Source organism: Cupressus sempervirens, chromosome 3, assembly GCF_028749045.1.
Source record: "Cupressus sempervirens isolate cs-2001-9-10 chromosome 3, ASM2874904v1, whole genome shotgun sequence".
NCBI classification, from domain to species: domain Eukaryota; kingdom Viridiplantae; phylum Streptophyta; class Pinopsida; order Cupressales; family Cupressaceae; genus Cupressus; species Cupressus sempervirens.
The window spans coordinates 504,124,465-504,139,829 of NC_143120.1; the positions used below are offsets into that span (position 1 = coordinate 504,124,465).

Consider the following 15,365-nt stretch of genomic DNA (forward strand, 5'->3'; position numbering starts at 1 on the left):
GTTGGAGGCCAGAGTGTAGGTTTCCCTATTTCCTTCCATGTTTCTTCTAATAATACATTTACACTAGAACCTCCATTCACAATAGTTTGAAAGTTTACACTCTATTACCTCCATCTCTACTACGACAGGTGTTCTCCCCATCCCTATGGTGAATAATGTATTGTTGTTTGTGCATACTTCTCCCTCCTTTTCTTTATTTGGGGTTACCCCTTTCAGGTTTACCCCCTGTGTTAGCGCTACCTGCAATCGGGGTATTGTTTCCAATAGATAACCTATTTTCACTGGGATAGCAATTTCCAGGACCTGCCGCACAATATTCATTACACCTCTATTTGAAGTAGGCTTCTTCGATTTTACCTTTCCTTCGTCTCTCATGCTATCTTGAATGTGTTTCTTTGTTTCTGAAATGTTTCGATTTCTGTAGTAGCATCTGGATAGGTTAATTTACTGGCCTGCATCCTGGTGGCTGCAAGAATCTCGCGTTCTGGATCATCAATGTCTAGCATATTTACTCCCTTTTGTCTTGGGCAATTTGCATCCTCATGGTTGCCTGGCCCACACCATTTGCAGAGCATCCCTCCATTTTTTCCTCCTTCGCTTTGACAAGCTTGTGCAAAGTGTCCCCTTTCATGACATCTCCTACATTGAATCATCGACCTCCCCTTGGAATCATATTGGAGTGGCCGCCACGGTGTGTTGTTATTGCTATTATTATTACTATTATTGTTGCTTCCTCTCCTGTTGTTTCTATATCCCCCTGGGGAGGCTTCTGTATTTGTGTTCTTCGACAAAGTGGAAGGTGTGGATTGCCCCCATTGGGTGAGGAATACTTGGGCGCTCCTTGTTTTCAAATTATAGGGGCAATCTTTAATTTCGTGCCCCAATACCTGACAAATCTTGCAAGATGCTTTCTTCGGGCATGCTCCCTTAGTGTGGCCTTCTTTTTCACACTCCGTACACCAAAGTTCTCTCCCTTCTTTCTTTTCTTCCTTGCTCCCTGCCACCTCCTTGATTAAATGCCTCAGGTCTTTTCTCAGGGCTTGAATGGTTTTAGATTCTTCTTCGCTCTCCTCCGAGCTTTCACTTGAAATTCCATGCCTTCTTGCCTTGGAAGTTTTACTCTCGCTTTTTATGTCCATGACACGGGTACATGCATTTGCAAAGGTCGACGGTGAGACTATCTTCATCTTTCTCGCGAGAGATGGTGTTAATCCTTTGATGAACCATCGTTTCTTTAGTCCATCTGCCAGCTTATTATCTAGTTTTCCTATCAGCTCTTTCATTCTTCTACTATAGGGCTTGATAGATTCACTCTTCCCTTGTGATAGATTCACTCTTCCCTTGTCTTGTGTTATAGATCTCCGTTACTATTTCATCGTCATCTCTCAGGAGTCGAAATTCTTCCTCGAAGGTTGTGCGGATGTTATTCCATGTGTTTTTCTTTCTTGCCTCCAAGTCCGTATACCAATTAATGGCAATACCCCTTAATGTGGCCGGAAAGGCTTTTAGCCATTCCACCGTGTCATTTTGTCCATTCGCCAACCATATTGTTATACATGTTTTATAGTGGCTAGCAGGGTCCTCCGAGCCATCCCTTGTGAACCTTGGTAATTTTTGTTTGTCTATTGTCATTATGTGAACACCTCCCGATGTAATGCCTCTCGATGGAACACCTTTGGATGGAACGCCTCCGGATGGAACACTTCCTCTCGATGGAACACTCCCTCCTGGTTGGAAGTTCGTTCTCAAGGAGGAACTACTGAAAGTATCCCCTTCTTTTTGACTTTGCTCCTATTGGAAGTCTCTTCCTGCCTGTGTCTCTGGGTTTTTGTATCCCAACTTCCTTGTTTGTGTCTCAGAGATGACCAAATTTGCTATACTTTCAATTGTATTCTCGACCAACCCTTCTTGGATTCTCGTGGAATCCCCTTGTCCTCCTTCCTAGTTACGACATCTCTCATGCTGCTGTTGGAGACGTAGTATCCTCAAGGCAACTTCTTCCTCAGTTTCTTTTCCTTGTGCCTGTCTGGGATATATATTAGGAATTAGGGGCATGAGTCATTTTAATGTTGGTTTCCCTTTTTGGAATCTTCATGTTCTTCGTGCTTCCGTCTTCCTTTTCGCAAATTGTTGTAGTACTTGTTGTCTCCTCCTTTCCCTTTGTGTCTCCGCTCGTTCCTCATCCACTCGTAACAAATTTCGTGCTAATAGGCGAGGAATCTCTCGCAGGAGATTGTACACTGTTGGTGGTATCGAAAGTTCGTTGCGTACAATACCTTCAGGGACCATTCTCTCATGGGCTTCCCATTGTACGTACTGATCAACCGCAACTTCCTAGGTAGTTACCATATCATCTGTCAATTGATCTTCCCTGGTTATTTCCTCCTCTTCTTTGTCACTATTTGTTACTTGGATGAGCGATACAAAGGGCCTTCCCATTACTCCATCCTGCCAACCTCCAGGTTCAGACTCAAGCAATGACGCCAAAAATGTAGATTGGAATATCACACACTTACTCATAGGTATACAGAATAATCCAATTGATACGTAGGAAGTGAAACTTAGAACATACCATTCATACCACAATACCAGTAGGCAAGGAAATGATTTCTTTATTAATACCAAAAACCAACATGAGTACAATACCAATGTTCCCGACCCTTATAGAAGGGTCGATTAGTTGGAAACCAACCGACACATTTCCTTACCATCTGACTACCCAACTCGACTAGCTTTAACAAGTACTAACATAATAGTTACTTTATTTCGACTACAGTAGTTTATCTGGAATGTTTAAAGTTGATGTAAAACCAATTTAAATCACCAGAGGAGTTAGATAAACCAAAGTTTTTCCTTCTGTTTGTGTGTGCTGTATATGAATTGTGAGGTTATTCCTTTGGATGAGACAGATAGAAGCAACATGATCATTAACTGTATTTGTAAAAGTCGTACTTGTGAGCAGAAATGCTATATCCTGAAGGATTGCTGGGGGAGTGTCAGAGAGATTCTCTAATGAAACGAATTGCTCCTCAGAAAGGGTTGTGTCTCAACTTTGCAAATTGGGAAGCAAGCTCTGAGGGTCAACAACACATCAAGGGGCCAAGAGTGCATAAGTGGTTGAAAAGTTATGAGGATTGTTAGGGTGTTGTGCATGCATTGAGATGTGGATTTGATTGTCATAACTAGATTGGAGTTCAATTACTATTAATTGTAGTTTATTTGGAATGTTTAAAGTTGATGTAAAGCCGATTTAAATCACTAGAGGAGTTAGATAAACCAAAGTTTTTCCTTCTGTTTGTGTGTGCTATATTTGAATTGTGAGGTTATTCCTTTGGATGAGACAGATAGAAGCAACATGATCAGTAACTGTATTTGTAAAAGTCATACCTGTGAACATAAATGCTATATCCTAAAGGATTGTTGGAGGAGTGTTAGAGAGATTTTTGAATGAACGAATTGCTCCTCAGAAGGGGTCGTGTCTCAACTTTGCAAATTAGTAAGCAAGCTTTGAGGGTCAACATCACATCAGGGGGCTAAGAATGCATAAGTGGTAGAAAAGTAAAATGTATGAGGATTGTTAGGGTGTCGTGCATGCATTGAGACGTGGATTTGATTATTTGTTTCGAGACCATAGTTGAAGGTATTCTGGGCGTAGACATTATTTGGAGGTGCCAGAATATTTACTGTTGGAATGTTACATGACTCATCGGGCTTAATTATGGTAGTGACAGTAATATTTGACTCGATTTGGAGTAGGAAGGAATATTTTGGGCGTAATGACATCCCCTCAAAATCTCATATGTATTCAAAGGAGTTGGAGGTAACTGAGTGATTCAATCTGAAACCTTTAGAGTTGTTGTGGTGACTCATCAGTAAAGATTATTATAGCATCATGCGGTGAGGAACAACGACAAGATTGGAGTCATTAACATTCATGGAAGAATTTAGAATCATGGGAATCTGAAGCAGAGTATTGAATATTCAAAAAATTTAAGTGTTTTAATGCACCATTTTAAGTTCCTGAGCGAAACGAAGGAAGACTATGATGAGCGTTGGGAAAAATTGGTAGTTTAAATATTCTTATCGAGCTACATTATTTTTTTGAAAGCGCTTCTCAGGAGAACACATTCTAAAATTAATGTGTAAAGAATTCATGCCAGTGGTTGCATTACTTTCTATAAGCACATACAAGGTGACGAGACGAAGAAAGATGATAGTGAAGATCATCGCTTAGGACAAGGAGACACTGGATTGCTGTGTATTGTCTTGCTGGTTGCACACATCTGATAACATACAGAAAATCCTAGAAACAAGGAACCTGTAGAGAGAATCATACCATGAGAACTGGCGGATGATCAGGAGTTGACGACAGCAGGCACTAAAATCCAGCCCTTTGTGTTTGTTATCAGAATATGTTAAGAACATTGGCTGTTAATTAATGTTTTAGAAGATCAGAATATCTTAAGAATCAAGGATATATGAATAAGAATTGGTGGAATATTTTGAGTGGTTTACTACCTGAATTTTTAAAGCTTAAATGTGAATTTAGATATTGTAAGATTGGATGGCTATGCTGCCATGGCATAAGAAAACATTTTCATTTCTAACATTGCATTCATATTTTTTAATGTTTTTTCCTGCCAGAAGGTTAGTGTCCGAAATCACTGTGCTCTCACCTTGTCCACATCAGGATCTTAATTATCAATGTTTGTTAAGGTTTCATAATTGTTCTTTGTGAAAGTGAAAATTTAGAGAAAACTCAGTTTGGGACAATTTCTGTGAGCTGCCCTCAGACTGACATTAGAGGTGTTACCCTGGCCCTTGGAAATGTTGTCCTTGGACCCCCGTCAAACTTGTATGATGCATTTTGCAGTTGCATTTATAATTTGGCATAAAATTTATTGGTTTTTTCTAAATAATTGTTTTTAAGTTTTGAGTTTTGGCCAAGCCAATTTTTTTGTGGCTTGTTGGGTACTCTCTGAGGTTGCCAACTACAGAATGCCTTTATTGATAGGCAAATCATGTTGTACATGGTCTCAATGCACACAGCCTAACTAGTACAGGATTTGACAATGGACACAAGATTGCAATCACGAAAAATCTCAAGACAACTTGTACATCTAGAAAGAGTAAAGGTAGGTGTGAAGGGTCTAGGTGGGCTGAGTTTTGGCCAAGCCAAATTTTTCTGGCCTGTTGAGTACTCTCTAAGTCCAAGTCTGCAAACTACGGAATAAACTTATTAATAGAGCAAATAATGTTGTACATGGTCTCAATGCACAAGGCCCAACAAGTATAGCACTTGACAATGGACATGAGATTGCAATTACAGAATATCCCAAGACAACTTGTACATTTACAAGAATTGAAAAGGTAGGTGTGAAGGGTCTAGGTGCCCACTACCTTCATATAACTCAGCATTTAGTGAACTTAATTAAGTACATCATGCAATAGGAATATTATGCATAGCAGAAAATTAGCAATGACCATGATAATCTGTGGTTAACAGTGAATACTTGGCATGTCAGTATTCCCATGCTAGTTCTCATCAGCATGCCCAGTTCATCCAAAGCTGGTCAAGGCCTTGTCAAATCTGGGTCAAATTTTACCAGTTTTAGTTTGTGTAATTGAATTCCATTTATCCTTAAGAGTGTGCCCTGCTGTTGCTGTGGAAATATAATGCTACTATGGCAATATGACATTCCATTATCAACTTATTTTTCTTTTCTATTGCATATACTATGATCACAGAGTATTTCATCTACCATGGGTTTGTCATCCAATAGAATTGATCCCCTATTACCAAATTCCATTCTCGCTTTGTTTGTACCTTTATTGCTTCCTGCTTCAGTTACAGAAAGTGTTGTCAATGGTTGTTGATTTTGATTGTGCCCTTGGTTCAGGGTTTTCATCCTAGAAATGCACCTTTTTCTGAGTGCCATGTCTGTGTAATGATGTGAATCTCCTACATATTTTTAACCTTTATTTTGGTAAATGGCAGGATGGTGCTACATTGATGCATTATGCAGTTGAAGTTGCAGCAATTCAAACAATCAGGCATTTGATCCTTTACAAAGTGGATATTAATGCCCCTGACAATGTGAGCATTTTACCTTAAGAACCGCAAACTATTGAAATCCATTACTTATCTCATATTTAAATGCTCTATTGTACTGTGCAGTATGGATGGACTCCTCTACATCTTGCAGTTCAGTGTAGAAGAACAGATGTAGTGAGGCTTTTACTGATCAAAGGTGCTGACAAAACCATACAAAACAAGGTATTTTCCAGGCTTTTCCCCAATTAATCTAGTTTCTTGAGTTCCATCATATTTTTAGTTTCAGAGGAGTGCACAGAAGCTGTCACTGCTATTTCAAATCTAACTTGCCCTTCATGTGAAGGTTTACCTTTTGTAAATAAAACAGTACCAATAACTAGCTTCTAATAGACTCTAGCGTGTCTATAGAGCTGATTAGCAAGTTTGATGGATGTGTTTGTCTGAGCCTCCAAATCTTAGGCTTCAATTGGTTTATTTCTATGTTCCACAATGATAGAGGAGGGGCCAGGGGGATGGTAGGGGAAGTGTTTCCTGGGATGTTTTGTAGACGGCAAAAAATAGGGAACGGTAGCGGATGGCGGAATGTGTGTGTGTGTGTGTGTGTGTGTGTGAGAGAGAGAGAGAGAGAGAGAGAGAGAGAGATGTCAATAACTGATGACAACAATATCGATATGTAAATAAATCATAAGAGGAGCAGTATAACAGCATAATAAATTAATAAAGCATTATAAAAGCACTCTAAAATCTCAAAAAACCATGGTCTATCAATATCCTAAAGTCTCAAACATGTATCCAGAAGTCTCAAACATCAAAATATAATACTCTATGAAACTAAGAATCCTTTGGGCTATCAATATCCAAAGACATAGAATCATCCTAGTCACTATCCCGCTCTAGCAGAAGTGGATACATTTGAATTGGGTAGCTGTTTTGATTCCCATATGTTATAGAAGCACTATATATATTGTTACTGGATAGCATTGGGTAGATCTCATGAGAATGTAAATTGTATATGTATGTGAGTGTATGTTTTACATACACTCACATAAACATACACTCACACACATATACATATAATAATCAAACTAATAATATGTTTTAATACTGACCAAGCACTTTCATATCAAACTGAAATGATATACTGTACATATACACACACACACACACACACATTCAATGTCAAACCTAACTGTCTTGTAGATTGATCAAATATGCCTCCGAATGTGAATATATAACAGTCACAATTAGTTAGTATTAACTAACTAATCAGATCCTGTAGGACATCAGATTGATTAGTTAATACTAACTAAACACATAAGCAAATTGTGACTCTTGGCATTGAAAGATCGTGACCTATCTTGAGAGGTGTCTATTGAATACAATATATATGTGCATCAATGATTGTAGTATTGACATTGAAATCAATAAATGATCAGTACTTACAGCAGATCAATATCCTTCCATATTGCTCTACATTGCTCTACATTTCATCCTTGCATTCTAATTTGTATTGGACTTACAGATCAACCTACCTGTGTAGTCTGACAGACCGACAGTCATACTTGGAGATTGATATTACTTGCAGATCATATTCACTACACAGTGCGATTCATATATTACAGAATATTAATAAGGGTGAATCTACGCATACAAGAGTAAAACTGTCATCAATAACCAGTGGTAAATTTAAAGGACCTACAGTTTGATATAAGTTTACTCACTTACATGGTATCAGAGTCACGGTTATAGGAGACCCAAAGTTAAACTTGAGAATTCAGATTGCATACCTTTAACTTATCAAAATTTATCTTTCAAAAGGACAAGTACAATCAGACTTGAGGGAGCCAATAACTTAACAGCATGGAAACTACGAATCATGATGGTATTAGATGAAAACAAAGTAGATTCATTTGTTAAAAATGAAAGTACAGAGCCTGAAAAATCGCAATGGATTGAAAACAATAAGAAAGCTATGAAATTAATAGTGGATTCTATAAGGAATCACATTGTGCCTATTCTAGCAAAGAAAACAATTGCATACCTCATTCTCAAGTCCTTAGAAACACATTTGAGGTAAATAATACTTGAAGAACTCTTGCACTAAAAACACAACTGAACCACATAAGCATGAACAAAGGTGAATCCGTAAATGCCTACTTTATGAGAATTATAGAATTAAGGGATCAATTGTCTAACATGGGGTATGAAATAGACAGCAAGGAATTATCCCTAACGGCCTTAAGTGGCCTCCCAAGTTCATGAGAACCATTCAAACAAGGCATTAGTGGAAGATCAAAACTCCCAAAGCTAGACTAACTAAGATCTGACTGTCTACAAGAAGAAGCTAGATTGTTACCAAAAGGAATCAAACAAAAATCCTTAGATGAAGACATACAAGTTTTTAATACAAATACTAAGAAGAAAGGAAAGAAGAAGAACTTCAATAGAAAGAAGAATTTTCATGGGAAAGGAAAATATAGAAAAGATGCTTCACAAGTCCAATGCTTTAGATGTGACCAATATGGGCACTATGTTGTAAATTGTCTTGACAGAACAAAAACAAGCATCTTATGCCAAACCTGGAAAAGTAAACTCACAAGAAGAATCTAAGAAGTTTGTATTTTATTCAACACAATCGAATCAAGTATCAAACAAATCAAGCACCTGGGTAATTAATAGTGGATCATCAAGACATATTACTGGATTCCGAGAAAATATGGAAACTATGGTAGAAGAAACTAATGAAGAAGTGACAATCGGAGATGATTCTGCACATCTTGTAAAAGGTGTAGGGACTTGTAACATCAAGCTAGAATTAGGCATGATAATTCAACTGAAGGATGTACTATACGTACCTGAAATCAGAAGAAACTTAATATCTATATTGGCTCTTGAAGATAATGGATACAAGATGACATTCATGGATGGGAGAGTTTTGGCATGGCACCAATCCGCCACATTTAAGAAAGCCAAACCTATAGGAATAAGGCAAGGTTATCTATATAAACTATGTACAGATCCTAAACAAGCTCTCATTCACAAATCTCCCGATATAAATGAAATCTAGCACAAAAGATTAGGGCACATACACTTTCAAGCCTTAAATTCAATGGATAAATTGGCGATCGGACTATCCAAACTAAACTCCTCACATTGTGGAACATGCAAAGGATGTGCTTTAGGGAAAAACACCAAAGGATCATTCCAAAATAGTTTAAGCAAAACCAAAATTATATTGGAACTAGTCTATTCTTACCTATGTGGACCTATGTCAACACCATGCAAGGGAGGAGCCCTATACTATGTAATCTTCATAGATGATTTCTCAAGAAAAACATGGATATATTTCCTAAAATGTAAAGAATTTGAGGAAATCCCAAATAGATTCAAAGAGTTCAAAGCTCTAACTGAAAATTTCTTCGAGAAGAAAATTAAGACCTTGAGAATTGACAATGGGACAGATTACACTTCAGAATTGTTCAAAGAAGATTGTGTTAGTTCAATGATTAGGAGGGAGTTCACTGTACCCTATAATCCTCAGCAAAACGGGGTAGTTGAAAGGAAAAATGGAACTATAGCGGAGGTAGCAAAATCTATGACGTTTGATCAAAATCTAGATTCCTTTTTCTAGGCAGAAGCATCTAGAGAAGCTTTTTGTATTGAAAATGGATGTCCACATCCTCATCTTGATAATAAAACACTAGAGGAGACATTTACTGGGTAGAAACGTGATATAAGTCATCTAAGGATCTTTGGCTGCCCAGTGTACATTCATGTACCCAAAGAAAAGAGAACAAAACTCGAACCCTCCAGAAGAAAAGGAATCTTCGTGGGATATAGTGAAACTTCAAATGCATATAGAATATTCATTCTTGGACAAAAGCAAATAGAACTTAGTCAAGATGTAATATTTGAGGAAGATATTGCCTTTAGAAGGGCAAAGAATTATGATGAGTTAGAAAATCAAAATCCGACCTTAAAAAAGGATATATGTTCTACTCTTGTGATTCAGTCAGAATGTCCCGAAGAATCCTCATATGAAAATCCACCTGAATTTGAGACTTATAGGGAGTATCATGATGAAAATCAAAATACCAACAAAAGAAAACAACCATTGTGGGCTAGGAAAATTATGAAGGAAGCTGAAAAATTTGTAGCGCCTGATGGTACATTCAGAGAAAGCAAAAGGCCCCACAAACTAACATATAATGCATTGATGAGTGAAATTCTTGACTTTCAACTAGCCAATTTTAATGAAGCCCTCAAACAACAAGCCGTGAAAGATGCTATGACAGAAGAATATCCCTCCATTTTAAAGAATGATGTTTGTGACATGGTTTCTAGACCAAATGGAAAATCAGTTGTTTCCTCCAAGTGATTGTTCAAACTTAAACATGCTGTAGATGGTAGCATAGAAAAACACAAGGCATGTTTTATTGTCAGAGGATTCTCTCAGAAGCAAGACATTGACTATGAGGAAACATTTGCACCTGTAGCTCGATATACCTCTAGTCAAGCTATGTTAGCCATTACAGTAGCCAAAGATTGGAAGGTTCACCAATGGATGTTAAGACTGCATTCCTAAATGGAACTATAGAAGAATGTAATGTCCCCATTTTTAGTAGCTTCCTGCAGTTGGCTAGGCCAGTTCACCATTGCGACCCTCGTGAGTTGACAGTGGGATTTGATGTAATGACCTGTACCTGCAACTCCTCGTAAATTGATTTGCAAACACCAAGCTGATGCCGTATGGTAACCTGAGTGCAGTAAAACACTTGTGCGGATGCCAAACAAAGATGTACGTTCCAGGATGAAGGACATATGATATGCTGTTGGTCACCAAATGTGTCATACAGTGGTCAAGAGAGGGGGACTGTATGGTGGTACAAGAAGATCGTAAGGTAGTTCAAGGGAATTGTACAGATGACAAAATGGTAGAGGGAAGTACAGTGTGATGGCCTAGAAGGTCGTACGGTGAGCAATCCGTACGATAGGACACTAATGCAGATTAACAAGGCCGTACGATAGGAGGATGGAGGCCGTACGTGATGAAGTACGGAGCTTGCAAACAATAGAATGTACAAAATATGCAAGAGAAACACAGAATGTTCTATAAAATATCTCATTCATTCAACACAAGAGAACTTGATCAAATTAAACATAATGACTTCTCCAATTCGCAATATTATAGTGCTCCAATTTGCCAGATCCGAGCGAAATGTTATAGGCGACGGAATCGGGTGAAGGTTAAATCCCACCGAAATCGGGTAAACCAAATAGGGAAGGTCTTTTACTTTCGAAATGGTGAACAATAGAGAACTCCAACAGGATTTCGCAGTATAGAGAAAATAATCCAAATTGTATACCTAAAGACTACCTACAAGCCGTGCTTAAATACCTGTCGGGGAAAACTTTCTGAGGGTGTACAAAGATAGTTGATGGCAACACAAACTACGGAAACAAAACAAAAATGGCTCCGAGACATATTAAATCAGTCGGCCCATTAACAATAGTTTGATTAATAATCTATTTTATGATGGGGATATTACAATCCTCTTGTCCCATAATTTTTTTCCCTCAAGTAAACGCAATGCCAGATGCTGTAGAATGTGATCGCCTTCCCAAGTTGCGTTGTCCAACGGCAATTGTTTCTAGCATACCAAATATTCCTTCACCGTTTGGTTTTGCAGGGTCTTCTCACATACCTCAATAATCTTTGTTGGTTCCAATATGAGCTTTCCTTCTTCATTGAGCGGTAGAAGGTTTGTAGCTACCATGACATTCTGTCCCGTAGCTGTCTTCAAGTAGGAAATGTGAAAAACATTATGAATACAGCTCCCCTCTGGAAGTTCCATCTTGTAGGCAACTTCACCAATGCGATGCGCTACACGATAAGGGCCATAAAATCGTGGCTTCAGTTTTTCTTTTCCCTTTTCTTTCAATGAGGATTGTCAGTATGGTTGGAACCTGAGGTAGACCAAGTCTCATACTTCGAAACTCCTCTCTATTTGGTGTCTGTTGGCGTACATCTTTTCTTGATTTTGTGCCCGTTGCAAGTTTTCCTTCAAGTATCTTAGGATGTCTTGTCCCTCCTAAAGCTAGTCTCTCGCCCTTGGTGCGCAATTGTCTCCTAGAATTGTGTCGATGAAGAAAAGGGGTTCGTACCCATATAGAGTTTTGAATGGTGTCATCCCGATGGATATGTGGTATGTGGTATTGTGACAATATTCCCCTAGGTGTATCCATTTGACCCATGCCCGTTGTGCGGAAACGTAGTTCTGAAGGTACCCTTAAAGCCATTTGTTCACAATCTCCGTTTCTTCGTCTGTTTGAGGGTGGTAACTAGTATTTGGTGACAATTCTGTCCTTGCCAACTGAAAAAATTATGTCTAGAAGATATTGATGAATCGCCCATCTCGATCATTGACAATGTTTTGGGGTAACCCATGCAAACGAAAGACTTCTCTAAAAAACAGATCGACAACTTGTGCGGCCTAAAAATCTGAGGGGATGGCAAAGAAATGTGCATCTTTGTCAGTTTGTCAACCACCACGAAGTTACAATCTTTTCCGTTCACCTTGGGAAGTCTAGTTATGAAATCCATCGAGATACTTTCCCACTTATGTTTCGGAATTGGTAGAGGTTCCAGTAACCCGACAGGTAGAGTATGTTTAGATTTGTTTTGCTGGTAGACCACACATTCTCTTACATACTACAATATGTCTCCTTTAAGACCTTTCCACAAAAATCTCTCCCTAAGACGTTTGTAAGTTTTGAGGAAGCCTGGGTGTCTTGCCAAGGGTGATTCATGTACCTCTTCAAGATTTTCTGCTTCAATTTGGATTCCGACACTAAAACTATCCAATTCTTATAGTAGATGATGTCATCCACCACTTTGTACCAATCATCCTGGGTGTTTCCATCCATTAGCTCACAGGAAAATGTGTTTTTGGAATATTCTACCAACAAATGTGCTTTCTAGTCAGTTGAAATTTGGGTTAGTAAGCATATGGCAGGTTTCCTGGACAAAGCATTTGCAACCACATTGTTTATTCCTTTCACATATTCAATGTCAAAATCAAAAGCCTGAACCTTGTTTGCCCATTTTTGTTGCCTCTCGTTCAAGTCCCGTTGCTCTAGAAAATATCTCAAACTATTGTGATCCATACGAATGACAAACTTGGCACCCACCAGATACTGTCGGAACTTGGTTAGTGCATGTATGATGGCCAACATCTCTTTGTCGTAGATGGAATATAAGCGTTCTATTTGCATAAGCTTCCCGCTCTCATAGGCTATGGGGTGTCTATCTTGCATCAGTACTATGCCAATGCCTTCTTCGGAAGTGTCGCACTCCATAATGAACAGTCGAGTGAAATCAGGTAAAGCAAGCACGGGACAAGTGCTCATTGCTTCCTTCAGCTTATCAAAAATGACTTGTGCCTTTTCATTCCATTGGAAGGACCCTTTTCTTCTCATATCTGTTAATGGTGCACTAAGCTGAGAGAACCTTTTTACAAACCTCCGGTAATAATTGCACAGTCCAAAAAATCCTTACAGTTTCGTGAGTGATTTTGGGGGAGGCTAATCAAGGATGGCCTGAATCTTCTCCTGATGAACTTGAACTCCATATTTATTGACAACATGTCCCAAGTACAATATTTCTGTCATACCGAATTCACACTTGGAATGCTTGGCAAACAAAGAATGATGCTTCATGATCCTTAAGACTTCATCTAGATCCATCAGGTGCTCTTCCCATGCCCTGCTATAAATAAGAATGTCATCAAAAAATACTAGTAAGTACTTACGCAATTGTTTGTTGAAGATGCGATTCATGCATGATTGGAATGTAGCAAGTGTATTCATTAATCCAAACAGCATGACCAAGAACTCATAATGCCCGTAGTGATAATGAAAGACTGTCTTTTCCACGTCTTCCTCCCTCATGCAGATCTGATGGTATCTGGAACAAAGATCTATTTTTGAAAAATAGATTACACCATGCAATTCATCCAGCAACTCATCTATCCTTGGAATGGGATATCTTTTCTTTATTGTTTTTTTTGTTCAACACACGGTAGTCCACACACATGCACATCATCCTGTCCTTTTTGACCAATACCACTAATGACGCGAAAGGGCTAGAACTGGGACGGATCCATCCTTTCTCTAACAGTTCCTGAATCGTCTTTTCGATTTCATCTTTGAATTTCTTAGGATGGTGGTAGGGTGTGGTTATGACTAGCTTGGCTCCTACTTCCAACTCGATAGTATGTTCAAACTCTTGATGAGGTAGTATGTCGGGAGGAATATCTATAAAAACTTTATCATGGTCGCTCAAAATATTCTGGAGATCATCATCTCGGGGAGGTGTCCGTTGACCTTTTATAGGTTCTGCCGAAACAAAACAATGTGCAACCCAAGCAATGTCATTACGTCGAAAAATTGCCTCCATCCGATGTGCAGAAACTTCCTTTGGACCCTCATTTGCCATTCTGCGAAGAACAACCTTCTTTCCATCTACAACAAAAGTGAAGTCCATCTGTTTGAAACTTTGAGTGTATTCATCAAGTGTCTCCATCCATTGTATGCCTAGAATAACCTCCATGTCATCAAGGTTCACTATGAAGAAATCCTTGATCATCATGTGATTCGCCATTGTGATACTTAGCTGAAGAACAAGGTATGTGCAAGGCAGAGGAGTCCCTCCGACAACCTTGACCTGGAATCCTGCGTGCGTCTCCGTAGGTAGAACTCTTCGTTTCACCAGGGATGAGTTTATGAAGTTTAGAGTGGCCTTGCTATTGAGCATCACCATAACCCTTTGTCCTTGAAGTGTTCCCCGTACATGAAAAACTGTGCACCTTGGCTACCAGCTAGGGCAATAGTTCCTCCGCATCGTACCAATGCTGCATTTCTTTCCATACAGTTCAAACTAGCCATGTTGGTGTCGTCATGGTGTTGGTTGTCTTTTGGAGGGTATTTCTTCTTGTTTGTCCTCATCATTAGATACGACCTCAATGTAGTGGATCTTTCCTCTTTCGAGGCATTTGTGCCCAGGTTCCCATGGTCCTTTGCAGTTGAAACGTAGTTTCTTCCTTCAGAGCTCTTGTTTGATAGCTTCGTCCATGTATGACTTTCTTGGTGGAGGTTTGTTATCTTTGTCCTTCGGAAACACTGGTGGTAGTTTGGAATGCGAGTAACTTCATGAGGATGACGTTGTTGATGATGTCATACTCCTTGCCTTCTTAATAGCCTTCGACAGGGTGGCAAGATTGAACCCTTTTACCCAACCTTTCAATGGTTC

General features: G+C 39.0%; 1 protein-coding gene across 3 annotated transcripts in view; it reads left to right on the top strand.

The window, feature by feature from the left end:
- Nucleotides 1–15,365, top strand: part of LOC149567388 (ankyrin repeat domain-containing protein, chloroplastic-like) — a 145,713-nt gene that overhangs the window by 85,744 nt on the left and 44,604 nt on the right. For 2 of the 3 annotated variants that reach the window (XM_089820569.1, XM_089820570.1), the window contains exons 5-6: nt 5,999–6,097; nt 6,179–6,277. The exons of the other annotated variant lie outside the window; for it this stretch is intronic. In XM_089820569.1, coding sequence (XP_089676695.1) covers nt 5,999–6,097; nt 6,179–6,277 — 198 coding nt within the window. The remainder of the gene's footprint in view (nt 1–5,998; nt 6,098–6,178; nt 6,278–15,365) is intronic. 3 annotated transcript variants of the gene reach the window in all.